Source organism: Parasteatoda tepidariorum, chromosome 6 (genome assembly GCF_043381705.1).
Source record: "Parasteatoda tepidariorum isolate YZ-2023 chromosome 6, CAS_Ptep_4.0, whole genome shotgun sequence".
NCBI classification, from domain to species: domain Eukaryota; kingdom Metazoa; phylum Arthropoda; class Arachnida; order Araneae; family Theridiidae; genus Parasteatoda; species Parasteatoda tepidariorum.
Genome location: NC_092209.1, coordinates 10459798 through 10475781, shown reverse-complemented (window position 1 = coordinate 10475781; position 15984 = coordinate 10459798). Strand labels below are relative to the sequence as shown.

The window sequence follows — 15984 nt, the reverse complement described above, 5'->3', positions numbered from 1 at the left end:
TAATAATACATTGAAAAAATTATATGGTACATGGGTCAAAGTAAGTTTTCGAAGTTTCTGCCACCGGCTACAATGTACACCTCACATCTCCGGCTCATGGACATTCTGCAATACTCCAGGCATATCACGCCGGCAGTTACTGCGTTTCTTGCAACCAGCTCCTCAGCATTGTCAACAGGGGTGCCATAAACCAGTGCTTTCATATGACCCAAGAAATAAAAATCAAGACATGATAGGTCGGGTGACCGAGGAGGCCATATAATTTTTTCAATGTATTATTAAAACGAATTTTCACTTACTGGTCTCTTTTCTTTAAGGTGCTTCTGCGTACATCACCGTTTCAGAAAAGCATTTCCGACCCCGCATTGCTATATGATTTCGAGTCGTCAGGATGCCCCCTACCTCTCTTAGGAGTTCTGAAGGAGTTCTGAAACGTTTAACTGAGACACCATATATATATATATGGTGTATATATAAACACAAATTAATATGAAAAATATGAATAAAATAAAAACTAAATTGAAGAGAAACAAGAATGGTAAAAGCAATAGTCGTTATCAAGACACATCTATTGCTATAAATGCGATATTTGGTAAATACCAAGATACATATTATAGGTACTGTGGAAATAATATTTTAACGAGGAAAATTGAGGATTATGGGTGCGTGGAATCTGAAATTATCAGGAATTGACCTCGAGCAATATTTTTATGTCAAATGATACTGAATATAATTAATCTTTATTTTGAAATCCTTAACAGAATTCAACTATTTCCATGACATTAGTTTGCTTCGAATTTATTTTTGAGAAATTGTAAGCTCATGAATGTTTTTTTTCTTTCTAAAAGCAAAGATTGAACTATTTTTAAGAGTTTCGATGTTTGTTTTTTAGCTTCTATGCTTGTTATTATTCAAGCTATTCTCCATTTATATAAATTAATTTTAATATATCATTATTTTAAAAAAAAATACATAGCAATGTTTTATTTTAGGAACATTAGGATGTTGTTGGTTTCTCTTCTGGGCAGTGCTTGTCTATGACACACCAGATGTCCATCCCCGAATCTCCAAAGAGGAATTAGCATACATCCAGGACAATTTAGACAAATCCAGTTCAGATGTAAGTTATACTTATTGAATAATAGCATTTCTTAAAGAGAGTAAATCCCTTGCACTGAAAATGAAAAAAAAAATATTAGTGTTTATTTTGAATAATGGCGGATATAATGTGGCAGTCACAAAGGGGAAACTAAAAATCAGTATTTAGATAAATTTAAAAAACTAGCTTACGTAAATAATAAACTTTAAATTAAATAAAGAGTACTATGTTTAACTCAAACAGGGCTCAAAATTTACCTGATAACATGTGTTAAAAAATGAGTTTTTTTAAATTTTTAATATAACCAATATTTTGATTTTTTTATAGCCGTCGTTGAACAACCGACCCAATTTTATGGGTTTACGACTACTAATGTTTAACTCCGTAGCCTTGTCATTTTGAACCCAATCCAGAAGACAAGGGGACTCCTGGATCGTGTATTGGGAGAAATTTTGCCTTCGTGCAGAACTTTTTAATGGAGCTAACCCGTATTTGCGTTACATGGAGAGGGAGATCACGAGAACCTGTCACAGTTAGCGTGAGGGCAAAGGGACTCTAACCCATGATCCGTCTACCACTGAAGATATTTCACGTCAGCACTGAGGTCAGTGCAAGCTGGATGCGGAATTCGTATCAACTGGGATTCGAACCTAGTTCGCCTCATTGGATGGCGAAAGCTCCATCCCCTGAACCAACACGGCTCTGATTTCTTTTCTTAATTTTTACTAAATATTTAAGTACCTTACTCAAAATATTACTTAACTAACAAAGACAGAACTGTGATGGCTCAGGGCGTTTGCCTTGAAATTACGTGAAACGGGTTCGAATCTCAGCAATGGCTGGTCGATACGAATTCCGCTCCCGCTCGCACCGACCACAGTGCTGACGTAAAATATCCTCAGTGGTAAACAGATCATGGGTTTTACTACCACTTTTTCTTCTCTTCTATTATGCCTTCAGCTCTACTGAAGCATACAGTCCTACATCAGAAAGCCTGCACACGGTGTCTTACAAGTAGTCTGAGCAGATTATTTAAAAAGCGAACCACTTGTGCGCATGAACCCAAATTCTATTTTAAAAGTACTTGAGAGAAATTTATCATATATATTTGAGAATTGAATCTGTAGTGGCGGGCAAGTAAATAAAACAAACCAATCATATTCATAAATGAAACAAAATTTAGACATATATTTGCTACCACTTTCTAATTTTTAATAGATTTCATATTAAATGATTCTTTCATTAATTGGTTTACCCTCATAGTGGTCTGATCGGACTACCTACACAAAACCGTGAGGAGGCTGAAAGCGAGAAAGAAATAGCTCTTGGATTGAATGCTTAGCTTTCTTGTATCCTATTCAAGAGTGTTTAGAACTGTATCTCGTAGAGCAAATAATCAGTGTTGGCCCATACTAACTGTTTATGTAATTTCAGCACTATCATTTACATAAATCAACTCTCACAGTTTACGTATGTAGTTGGACTATATGCTGGGAGCCGCTTTCCACCTTGCAATTAAAAATTGGAAATAATAAGGAAACATACCACCAAATAATGTTCTTATTGTATTTTATTGAAATTTTGAGTTTTGATAGTCAATAAAAAATTTTATTTTACACGACGAGCTTATACGTTGTCCGCATCACTATAGAGATTTTGTTCAACGTGTATTCATGCCAAAGATACCTAACTGATTTTATACATTCAAAAATGTATTCATATAATGACAGGGATATTATTATAAAATATCTACTGTCAACCTTTTTGAAGGAAATTAAACTAGCTCAAGTATTTCATTTTTACAGGATGCCAAAATTCCATGGAAATCAATATGGACATTAATGCCATTTTGGGCCTTGGTTGTTGCCTATTTCGGACATGATTGGACTTTTTACAATTCGCTGACTATGATGCCAACATACCTTTCAAATGTTTTACATTTCAACTTAAAAGATGTAAGTTTTTTTCTTTTAAGCAGTAGACTAAGAGTCGTTTTAATTCGTTAATTGGCAGCCTAGTACTGGCATCACCTCCTACATCAGAAAGCCTCCTCACGGAATTTTATAAGTAGTCTGCACAGATTATTTGAAAAATGAACCAGTTGTGCGCATGAACCCTAATTTTATTTTCAAAGTACTTGAGAGAAGATTTAGTTACCGCTACTTAGTTGCGTAGCTACCTCAACGAGGAATAACGATTTGAGTTTTATTCAATTAAAACCATCTTTTAAGAAGGATTAGTTTCTGAAATAGATATTAATCATATACCTGAGCTACCACTTTAATCCATTAGAATTCAATTTTTTTAACCCTTTACACTCCAAGGTTCTTTTGCACCATAAATTATCCACCTCTCTAAATATTAACGTTTTTACTCTTTTAATGTTTATAATAATAACTTTATTAAATGGCTTTAAGGCTTTACTTGTTTATTATTCAAACAGTGGCTTTTGTTTTGTTCACTCTTAGCAGGCCTGCCTAATTCTGCTCTTTTTGCAAAATTATTTTATGGAGTGGTAAATATTTTAAGGCCAACTTTCAAAATGTTTGGTAGTTTGGCAAACATTTCGAAAGCTTCGCCACGAAAGAAAATTTTTTATTTTATCGGAATTACATACATTTGCAAGCTTGTGTGCTCAATTTACGCTTATAAACCGTTGTCAAATTAAAGCGAGATTTGAACCCGCTACCTCCCGCTTTGCCCAGCATTTGGAGGGTGTTACCGCTCATAAAACGGATGAGCATAAAATAACATTGGAAATGGGCATTAATTAGTGGACAAATGAATATTCTTCTACGAAAAAGAAGAAAAAAAACTTTGTTTCTTAAGAAACAGCTTTTTTGAAGGAAAGAAATAAAATGTTGAAATTTTGTCCTGATATTTGCTGCTTAGTAAATGAGTTATTACTTTAATTAAGTCATCAAACATAAATAGTTATGAGTAGGCAGTGGACAATAACAGAGATGTCGCCACAAGCCCTTATCAGTTCTCCGTCCAGTTCACAAATGCAGTCTGGACAGTCAAATGATAATCTGTAGTTCTTCTTCATGTGGAATATTAAAATATATTTTGTATAAGAGGACCCGAAAAAGTTAGAACAAAGTAGCGTTATTTATGAACTTTTAAATCCTTAATATGTAGTTATGTGGGGAAAAAAGTTCAAATTATTTAAAAATAATACATTAAAACCCTAGGTGCCTCTAGAATAAATTTTACGAACAGCGTAGAAAGTTGACAGGCATCTCTCAGTGGTTGCATATGTTTTTAAACCGTGAAAAGTACCTCGAGAGGAAGATTTAAATACAAGACTAAGAGAAAATAGCCAAATTAAAATCAGGTGTAAGTTTTTTTACTAAAATTGGGTGATTTTTTTATTTAGTCTTTCAGGTAGCAAATCATATTTGATACCAACTTATATAATCATTTATATGATGAGGTTGTTATCAATGCATTATCTCTTTCTAAACTGATCTGATAGAAACATATTTCAGATTTTCCACGGTCTGAAAATTTTTTTAAAAGTGGTAGCAAAAGTGAGTAATATCTAGATGCTTTAAACTATGAATAAAATGCTTTAAAGGAAATATATATAGGAGCAAAACTAATTCGAGAATAATTTCATAATTCTCAACTGAAGGATTTATGTAAGCATCTTTCAGTAGTCTTGAAAAATATTAGCTATCACTCAATTATTCTTTTCAGGTCGTAGGAACCCTGTATTTTTGCCAATACTTTTCATTTCTCGAAATAAATGCTTGATAATAATTAATAAGCAACAGTTGAAGGAATAAAATTTGATAATATTGATTTTTGTTACATGAAATACAATGGTAAAACAGATGGATGGATATATTAATAGAAATATGCATAATATTTACAAAGCATTTAGTAGAAATTGAATTAAGAATAATAAACTTCTAACGAACTATCTTCAACATCAATAACATAGTTTCTCTGAGTATTATGTTAAAAGCTGCCAGTATGCAGGGTATATAAAAGACGATGGACATTAATGGATTAAGTAAGTTCATAATTTTTAAAAATTTTCAGCATTTCAGAAATTTAGACAAAAACAAATTTCAATCAGCAGTAACACAGCACTATTTTACTAAAATTAAAGTGCTGTATTTAAAAATAAACCCTTGTTTTCTTTAACACTTTTGAAGTTTCCGATATGAGTGTCCCTAAAACATTTTTTTTTCTGATAAAAACAGTCTTTATTTTTGCTGTTCCTCGGAAAGTTGGAAAATCTCCTCCTAAATCAGAAAGGCTCCATACGGTATTTAAGTAGTGTGCGCAGACTATTTAAAAAGTGAACCAGTTGTGCGCATGAACCCGAATTCTATTTTAAAAATACTCATATGTGGTAGTTATATTAGTATCAGCCCCGCAAGGGGCTCTAAATAATTCATCTGGTGGGAATGTATTATTAATCGTCGAAGCGCAATTGAATGGTAAAAGTTGGCGTTCAGTAACATTTACTGAGAGAAAATTAAAATAAAGTAGCGAGATGAAACAAGCAAATTTAAGACCGAGAGGAGATTTTTGTGGCAGACTGCCTCGCCTCACCACGAGCTTCGCAGGTGCACAGTAGCCACATAGCCTCATAGAAATAGGAAAAATACAAGATAATAAATGCACAAAAATATATAGGTGAATATCGAGTGAAAATTTATTTACCACCATTTACAACTATTTTTAAAATTTATGGGACAGTACCCCATCGGATAGGAAAAAGGCTGCTGCTACTAAATTTTCTATTAAATGACTGTTTCTAAACTGGTTTACTTTCATAGTGGTTTTATCGGACGACCTATAAGAAACCGTGTGGAGGGTTGCAATTATAGGAGGTGTTGCCTGAACACAGTTCTAAACTTTGAGATCCCACAACAATTAACACTTTGCATTCACGGTTCTTTGAAAAGTCTGAAAAAGTGCAGTCAATCACACGCACGCAAGATGTTGCAAGATACAATCACCCACAGACAATTGCACAATTACCCTATAACATATTTATACCATTAGAAAAAATGGTTGTTAAAGATTAGAGTGTAAAACTTTAAATATTCAAAGTGGTAGAGTGCAAATTCATGGTGCCAAAGTGTAACCTTGTAGTGTAAGGAATTAAGGAATTTAATTCTGGATCAGATAAGATCCATTTCATGGGCTTCAAGCGACCTCTGGGGATAAGACAACGATACTTCGCAATGACAAGTCAGTGGCTTATTATGAAAATTAACCGAATAATAAGTATGAAACAATTATTTAATCTGGGGGAAAACTTCATTCACTTCATAAATAAACAAATATAAAATAATAGTAGACATGTTTCAAGCGATTTCGAGACTTTTTAGACGTGAAAGTAAAGAAACAAAAATGATTTGAAATAAACAAACGTAAAGTTGCCACCAGAAAAAGGAATAAATGTGAGTAATAAAACTAGACAAACCTCAGAAGCCGAGAGGGAAAAAAAGATGAAAATTAGAACAGTGTCTGAGAGGTGAATAGAGTTAAGTGCATTTCCGCGTGTTACAGAGAGGAAGGGGCGAACCAATGTTGTTAACAAAACAATCAGCATTCCAATGAATAAAACAAGATTCCAGAGCATCAAGAAATGGTTTAATTTCACTTCAGTTGAATGGTTCACTTCAGTTTCTTGGGATTGTTTATTTGACTGCGCAGTGTGTTTTAACCTTTTTTTTTCTTCTTTCTTAGTTGAATTTCAAAAATATTTTACGGTAGATAATTTAAAAGATTTATTTTCAGTAGTATTTTTAAGAAATTCTCTAAATATGTAACTTTATTTAATTTTTAGAATGGAATTTTGTCTGGCCTCCCATTTTTGATGATGTGTATTTTTGCGCTGCCTGCAAGTGTTCTCGCGGATTTTCTCAGAGCAGGTGGTTATCTACAAATCACCACAATTAGGAAACTCATAACTGGAATTGGTAATTCATCATCAGTCATTCTTATTAGTTTTCTATAAAAAATAACAAATTATAAAATGAAGTTTATTGAGGTATTGTGCGCTGAAATAGTGGGCAGAAATATTCACGTTTTTTTTTTATTTATACGTTTTTTATTAAAATTGATAAAATGTAATTTATTGCAGTAGTTTGTTTTGCTTTCATTTTCCATCTACTTTCCGTCAAATTTTTTAATTGAATTTTCACCGAGTGTCCTATTAGCAAGAGTGCTTAAATGTTAAATGATTCTCGGTACTGGATGATAAGACAACACAAACTATAATCATTTCTTGACCTCTACCAGCTAAATTTTTACTACAATTTTATCGACTAACTCGATGCGTTCATTAAAATTAGACTACACCTCGATTAGCAAGAATGATCAAATTTGAGTAATGACTCTGTCACATTATTTTAAGTCTCAATTGTTTTTTTAATGGTTTTTAAATAATGCAAGCAATTTCTATATACAATCATAAGTTCGATACTTTACAACATAAACTAACAAACAGAGAACTAAAATAAATAAAATTTTAAAAACTAAGTTCCTGAATTACAGTGCGATATAAAAGAGGACCACCTAGATTAACTTTTGATCTCTTGATCGGATCTTCACGTTTTGAGACCCAATCTTAATAGTTCAAAGAGGTAACTTCAAATATGCTAAATAATTAGTGTAGACGATATTTTAGTTATGATATCAGTCACAAAAACGTGATTTCTCTGAATAAACGTACTTTTTTTTCAACGTATTCAGATTTCTGACCACCGCAATATTGGGGTAACCGCAATCTGGGGAATATGATCCCCATAGTTTTATCAAGAGACTGATCCAAAGTTTGCACCCCTTAATGTTAATTTTATTTTCTACGTATTTCACCATATCTCTAGAACTTTTGAAAAATTTTAGAACCTTATTATAAAATTCGTTTAGCCAAAGATATATAGTATATATACAATACTTTTATTATTTCATTTAATAATTGTCGAAAACAATTTGAATTGTAAAGCATACAAATTTTACGTCATTTTAAAGTATGTAATTGCACATTGCAAAATACAAAATTTGAACGAAATCAGTTGATTAGCTTCAGAGAAATCGAAATTTAAATGCAAGACTTCTTTGAAATTCGATTTCTCAGGACGATTGGATATTGGTAGATTGGATATTGGATATACCTTAGTTTAAATCAAAATCCCAAATTTTGCACATTTTAAAAAGAGAAGAAAAAAAAATTAAAATAATACATTTTAAAAAATAATATTAAAACGCAGGAAAGCCTGAAAAAAAAGGTATTTCTTCGTCAGCTCTCACGATTATGTCCGCAAAAAGGAGTGCTTTGTAATATTGTATGAATGAAGCCAGAGCAAATTAAATTAACACAATAGTGTGAGGAGCACTAAAAAAATTTGAAGCAAAGACAGAACACATTAAGTAAAAAATATATCACGTAAAAAACAGAAAATAAAAAACATAAAGAAAAAACAGAGCGAAATGTACTTACATGCACGGGAAACTTTCAGGAATGATTTGAAATATTTTCGTAATATAAAAAATCAATGATTATGTTCAATAAGCTTTTCCTCTTTCAATTTCTTAATTTTAGGACTTTTCGGACCAGGATTGTGCGCAGTAGCTATAGCCCTTATTGGTTGTCGGCCAATTATCATAATCATATTATTATCTTTATCTTTTGGCTTGAATGGATTTATATATTCAGGATTCATAGTTAATAACGTTGATATGAGTCCACGATTTGCTGGTAAGTATTATTCAATAACGTATTTTTTTTAAATATTTTATTTTGATATCTTTTTTATTAATTTTCCATTTAATTTTAGAAGAACTTTGTAAAATGCATATTATGTATCAGCATTGGTATTAACACGTTGAGCGCCGCGTCAGCCATCGGTGACTGACACTGAAATTACATTTAGGCCGTGTCAACCACCAGTGGCTGACACTGAAATTACATTTAGGCCGCGTTAACTACCGGTGGCTGACACTGAAATTACATTTAGGCTACGTCAACCACCGGTGGCTGACACTGAAATTACATTTAGGCTGCGTGTGCCATAGCTTGCTGACACTCATGGGTGCATACCCTCCAACTGCTACGGAATTTCCGTAGTTTCAGAAATCTTCTTTTCAGACGGTAGCAAAATTAATGTCTTAATATTTTTAAAAAAATAATTTTAGCGTAACTTGTCCACTATTACTTATAAAAGTGCAGGCCATATGGCTAGATTCTTAAGTTCTGATAAAAGTTTTATGAGAGATCCATTTGTTTTAAAAATTTCTACTTTGGTTCGCTACCACTAGGAAGAATTATTTTCAAAATCCTCATAAGTTGGAGGGTATGTGGGTGAAAGCCNTGAAATATCTGTAACTATCAAGATTTCTTTTATAATTCTGGCATATATATAAAACTGCTTCTTTTCCAAGATAAAGTAGATATTGTTGAAAAATTTAAAAAAAGAATAAGTAAACTCCTCCCCAAAACTAGCTATAACTGAAATAGTTTTACTACCAGCCTTTCCTCGTTTCCGTCTCGCTTTCACCCCTGCTGACACTGACCTTTCACATAGGCCGCGAAAGACAACTCGCTGACAGCGTATAACATAATGTAGAACTATAAAATTTACACTCTTTTATGGAATTGCAGAAAACGTATTCAAAATTTACTTAATTATTGCAATTCTTGGTTTAATAAATTCAATATATTAGATTTTTATCCACCACTATTTCTAAACAATTCGTAGGCTTAATATTCCTACGACCTCAGAGCACATGCAGAGATGCCAACTTGCTCCGGACAACAAATATATATTTTAAAGTGGTAGTTTATCAATTGTGATTCTTGATTTAATAAACTTAATTTAGTAGATTTTTATCCACCACTATTTCAAAATAGTTCGTAGGCTTATATAATTCAGAACTTCCTGATACTTGTGTCATGCTGTACCTTCTAAAAAGCAAGCAAATGTAGTCAAATATTTTCGAAATTTACTTTGAAGTTATCTACCGTTCTTTTAATTATTTTGGCGTGTCCGGAGCAGTTGGCATCTCCGCACATGGCAAACTAGTATAGATGAATCGGTTAGTGGCGCTTCGCGCCTAACACCGAGATTCCACCCATATTAAGTATCAGATATGTCTGTCTACATTTGCTAATTTAGTTTGTAGTTATGTACTATGTGGCCAGACGAGCAAGCCATGTAAAATTAGCGTGGCATTCACCGTGTTAACCAATGTAGAGCAAAATGTGTTAAAATATTTGTTTAACTTTTGTTACAATAATAACCAGATCTGCGAGCTTTCTATTATTTTTGAGAAAATCTCTTCTCGTGATTGTTAATTTTTAAACGTTATTCCTTGCTTTTCAAGTTTGATTTTAGGTTATTTTATACACCACTACATTTAAGGTCGAGTAAATCACTAACTCAGGATTTGCCGCGGACGAATAAAAAAAACAAAATGTGGTAAATTATTAAGTTAAAAACTTTATCTTTGTTGATTAAAAACTTTTTTATCTATAGAGTGGTTTTTTTTAAAATTTAAATAATTTAAAATGCAAATTATAGTAGTAGTTACGATTAAATAATAAAAGAATTATATATAAATAAAAGTTCATTAAGTTATTACCATTTTTTAACAGTTTTAGTCGCCTTTATCTTCCCTGATATTTAGGAAGACAAATAAGCACTCGTTGCACCGTGCTTGCATTATGAAATGAAATTTTAAACCATTAAATAAACGGATTATAACTAGAAATTAATATCCCTAAAACGGGGAAAGTTTCCACCTTTAACTCACTCTTTTATATGCTTTAATCATTTAAGGATAAAGTGATGAGTAACTAAATATTACTTTTTCTTCTTTAGGAACTGTCTTTGGAATAACAAATGCAATTTCAACATTACCAGGTTTTTTGGCACCAGCATTCGATGGATATGTCCTCAAAAGTGGAGTATGTTCCTATCTGCTTCGTTAAGTTAATATTAAATATTTTTTTTAAAGTTTATTATTCAGGATAATTTAGTACAGCGATTCCATTTTTGGAGAAGTGAGCAAACCATTAGAATTTTAAATCATGGGAACAGAATGTTTGAAATGCATTTCTTTTTCGCAAAATGATGTTTGGGTCGTAATCTGTTGCATTTTCTGAGGATTACCAAGTTTTAAAAAATCAATATGGGTCGTGATAGCCTTGTTGGGAAGACGTGGGACTTTAGTAGAAGTGGTCTATCCCTGCCGGCCGTAGACTTCCCATGCAGTAAATGGTGATTTACCGATAATATTGCGAAACCAGAATTGAATCGTTATAATTAGAAAAGGCTTCAGAGCTTCTTACTCCTTTTCAAAAAACGCTGGAGTAAATTTTTTTTCTGCGTTTACAAGGCAGTGCAAAACATCTTAAAATAATTATGTTTTTGGCATAATATCTTGACTGTCATCACAAAAAAAATTCTGATTTACCCCACTAATAGAAAAAGCAGAAAATAGTTTCAACAGGATTTTCTACAAGCTGGATTAAAGCACTTTCTGACCGGTATAGCCTGGTTGGAAGGGCGTAGAGCTCATGTCCAAGAGGTCGTAAGTTCGATTCTCACCGGCCGAAGTAAATGGTGACCGGTGCGCGTTAATCTGTTGAGTCATTAAGTCCTCCAAGTTTCTACAACTAATTAATACTTCTGGGAATACTGAATTGGAGATTAATCGTTCTCTGGTTCAGGTCAAAATTACAATTAGTGGACGAATAAATGGATGTATGAATGGGTCTGCCTGATAAAACAAGCTTTGACGTGTGTTCGGGGCTGAAGTCGTATTCTTATCCATAGATTGCGTCACTGAAAAATAAGAAACGCACCCTCTGCATTACATTCACTTAGTTTCGCTGACCAGATTTGCTGGTATTGGCAAGTGACAGTGGAAACAACAACAAATCAATAATGTGAAATATTGGTTCTCGCCAATGGTTTTAAACACAATAAGTTTAGATCGTAATGTGAAATAAATAGTTCCTATCTGTGCAGTTGCGGAAGAAAGTCTCAAACAAAAGGGGTGAATTGGAAGAACAGAAATTTTCTCACAATCAAGAGTATATCATATGCCTGATACGCATATCCTCCAACGACTACGGAATTTCGGGAAGTGTTTATCCTGTGGTAGTAAAAGTAATGCATTAACTCTGAACCGCCGCGAAGTATTTCGAGCTTGCACTCTGGCTAGTATAATTATAATGATACATTATAATACAATTAAATAGTTAATTACAGTTAAATGGTAAATATGAGAACCACTAGCGGGATATAAATAATAAAATGATTTTAGCCATCATGTGACCCAGAAGATAAATTACTATGCCGCTTATATAGGAGCATCGGTCCGTTAAGGTTTAATCATTTAATAACTTAAAATTTTAAAGACTTGTCTCCCCCCGACTGCATGTAAATAATTTAAACATTTTTATAAAGTTCAGATTGTATCTTTACACATGGTGCCTCCATGGCCGAGCGGTATCGCTCTCCAAACGTTATGCAAAGGGTGGAGGGAGCAGGTTCGGATCCCGCTGTTGCTGTGGATGAATCATCGTGCTGTCCTTTTCTGCAAGAGGACGTATCTGTTTGGGTCCATGTCCCGTCCGCTGGGTGCCTGAAGCTCCTAGTTTCATACCCCTTGACCTGGGGCTGGGAGCAGAAGGTAGCTAAAAACGGAATACTCTTGAAGAGTAACTGCGACGTTCCCGCGTGTTTCGAGTCATAGTGTGGTTTGGAACACAGATATGGAACGGTCTATCGTCGTCGAGCAAGACATCCATGCAGTGACTCCGCTCAAGGGCTAAGACAGTTGTTAGCTCTTTGGACATTCGGAGCCAACAATTGCCGAAAGGGAAAGGCTCTTCGTAGAGGCGTTCACAAGGGGCGAGAAATTTCCCGGCCAACCGCTTGTTGGTGTCGTTTAGCACAGCGTTGGCGCGTTAAAGACGACCCCTACGCCAGTCGGTTGAGCATAGAAGTCAGTCGTTAAAAAACTTCAGTTCGTGCTGCTCATCAGAAAGGTGGGGCCAATTTTCGACTCGAAAAACCACCCTCTAGGGGTTCCCCTAGAAAATGAAGATAGGATCCAGCTCAGATAAACCATGTTTCACATGCGAGGTCGTGCCGAAGATCCCCCGACATCAGTGAGGTGGGCGGGCCCGTTGTCGATAAAAGACGGGGCTGATTAACGTCCGGGCTCGTTCTCGCGGCTGTGGTTTCGCCGGAGGAGTTACCGGCACTGAACCACTTAATGGGTTAGGGGTCTTAAACGACCTAAGGTACCAAGTGACGTGTCTGGAGGCTGTCCTTTTCTGCATCTGCCCTTCTATTTGATTTTGGTTTATAAGCCTTAATTGAGCACACAAGCTTCTAAATGTATGTTGTAACAATAAATAAATAAATCTTTACGCATGTTTTTAAAACCGAACCAGTGCAACCTCTTCAGACTTTGATATGGCATGGCCTAGAAATTGTATTGGTAGTTGTTGTTGCTCATTTACGTCGCACTAGAGCTGCACAATGGGCTATTGGCTACTGTCTAGGATCCGAAGACATGCCATCACAATTGTGATCCTCTGCAGAGGGGATGGCACCCCCGCTTCGGTAGCCCAACGAACTGCACGCGAAATCGAGCTCTTTACGGTTGAACAGTTTAACGAGGACCAATATTGCACACCTTAGGTCCCTACGCAGGCTGATCCAAGTGTTCACCTACCCGCACACTGACCGTAACCAGTGATGCTTGACTTCGGTGCTCTGCTGGGAATCGTGTCTAAACAATCAGTCCACTGCGGGACAGAAATTGTATTGTAGTGGTAGCAAAATTTTGAAGAAATAAACCACATAATATGAAGTATTCATAAGTGCAGAAATTAATTGTATATCGCTTATCTTGCATATTTTAAGACACTGAATACAAAATACGTATCTCAAATACTTTTTTTTTCCTTTTTAGCAAACTTTGAGAAATTGGGGATTTGTGTTCTTAAGTTCAGCAACCCTGTATTTTATAACGGGTATCTTCTACATATTGTTTGCTTCGGCTGAACTTCAACCATGGAATGACCCAGATAACGACCATGCCGACAAAAAGAAAGTGAAATGTGTTGAAAACATTTCTCAGAAAACAAAACTGTAGCAAACTTAATGCTCGAATGGAATGATCAATCAAGCACAAAATCTTAAATAATAAAAAGGAGTTAATCATCGAGATTTGATATCTTCTTGTTTATAGCGAGACGGAGAAAAGAACTTGAAACTAACATGCTGGTGATGCAGACATTTGTGACAAACTTACGGCAAGCTGATGTATAATTTAATTTTATTTTTATAACCGTAGTTGAACAGCCGACCTACTTTTTGGATTTACGACTGCTAATGTTCTACTACGTAGTCTTGAAATTTCGAACCCAATCCAGATGACAAGATTTGCCTTCGTGGAGGACTTTTTGATGGAACTAACCCTCATTTGCGTTACATGGTGAGGAAGACCACGAGAACCCCCCACCGTCAGCCTGACGGCAAAGGGACTCCAACCCATGATCCATCTACCACTGAGGAAATTTCCCGTCAGCACTGTGGTCGGTGCAAGCCGGATGTGGAATGCGGATCATTCAGTGGGATTCGAACCGGGTTCACCACACTAAAAGGCGAAGGCTCTAACCCCTGAGCCATCGTGGCTCGATGCATAATTTTGAAGAATTCAAACCATTATTTTAAATAAGATAAGATTTTTATATTGCTTTTAGAAAAATTTAAATCCAAACATTTTTGTTTTTAAGCACTTTAAAAAGAGATAAGCCTTGTTTACGTTGTACAGTCCGCAAAAAAAAAAAAGATATCACCCTGAATAACTTTCGTTCTAATGATCGGATTTTCACGAACTAAAAGTCAATCTTAATGGTTACTGGAGGTGACCTCAAATAGTGCTAACTATTAATTAAGTTACGAAATCAGACACAAAAGTGTACTTTCTCTGAATAAACATACATTTTTTTTTACATATTTGGATTTTTCATCTTAAAAATGTAGGGGGTAGCCGCAATCTGGGAAATGTGGTCCCCATAGTTTGGTCAGGAGAGCGATTCAAAGTTCGGGCCCCTTAATGTTAATTTCGCTTTTTGCGTTTTCAGTCATATTTTAAAAACTAATGAAGCAATTCAAAAAAAAATGCACCCACTCATAAAACTCATTTACCCAAAGATAATTTCATGAAAAAAATAATTTTTAACAATTATTTATTATTTGAAAAAAAGTTGAATTATAAGGTATGAATTTTTTTATACCATTTTAATCAACATATTTTTCAATTGAAAAATCTGAAGTTTCAACTGTTCTTATTTATTAGAAGAGGAGAAAAATTGAAATTAATTATTTAAAAAAAAATAATTTGGCGACAATAAAGAAATGATTAAGTGGGGCGATAAATATTAAAATGTGATAAACTTGCGAGGAACTTAACTTAGCGCGCGAAGCGAAAATTTCATTCATATTTTTTTCGCTAATACTCGTTTGCTAATCTTTTTATTTTTACTTTTTTAAAACTATAAAATACGATGCTTCTTTTTTAATAGTCTAAAATTCTATATGCAATTTAGTAAAGAAATTTGAATAAAACATCTTATTGAGTAAAAAACATTTTATTCAACGAATGTCGAGTTTTATAAAAGCATGCTTCTGATAGAATATGATTATACACCAGATTGTGTTTATTTAATGTTATTATTTTTTAGTTTTTAGTTTTTTCTTCTCAATAACTGATACAATTTCAATAGTATACATACGATGAATAGATTTGAAATAAAATATTTATCAATTTCTTGAATACATTTTTTATAAATATTAGTAAAAATACATAGTAAACATATTTAAGCATAC

General features: G+C 34.1%; 1 protein-coding gene across 1 annotated transcript in view; it reads left to right on the top strand.

Moving 5' to 3' along the window:
• Window positions 1-15984, top strand: part of LOC107448547 (sialin-like) — a 32634-nt gene extending 16650 nt beyond the window's left edge. Inside the window, exons 6-11 of the mRNA XM_043052557.2 lie at window positions 993-1120; window positions 2905-3054; window positions 6915-7047; window positions 8673-8828; window positions 10951-11036; window positions 14063-15984. Of these exons, the coding sequence (XP_042908491.1) occupies window positions 993-1120; window positions 2905-3054; window positions 6915-7047; window positions 8673-8828; window positions 10951-11036; window positions 14063-14245 (836 nt within the window). The 3' untranslated portion in view covers window positions 14246-15984. The remainder of the gene's footprint in view (window positions 1-992; window positions 1121-2904; window positions 3055-6914; window positions 7048-8672; window positions 8829-10950; window positions 11037-14062) is intronic.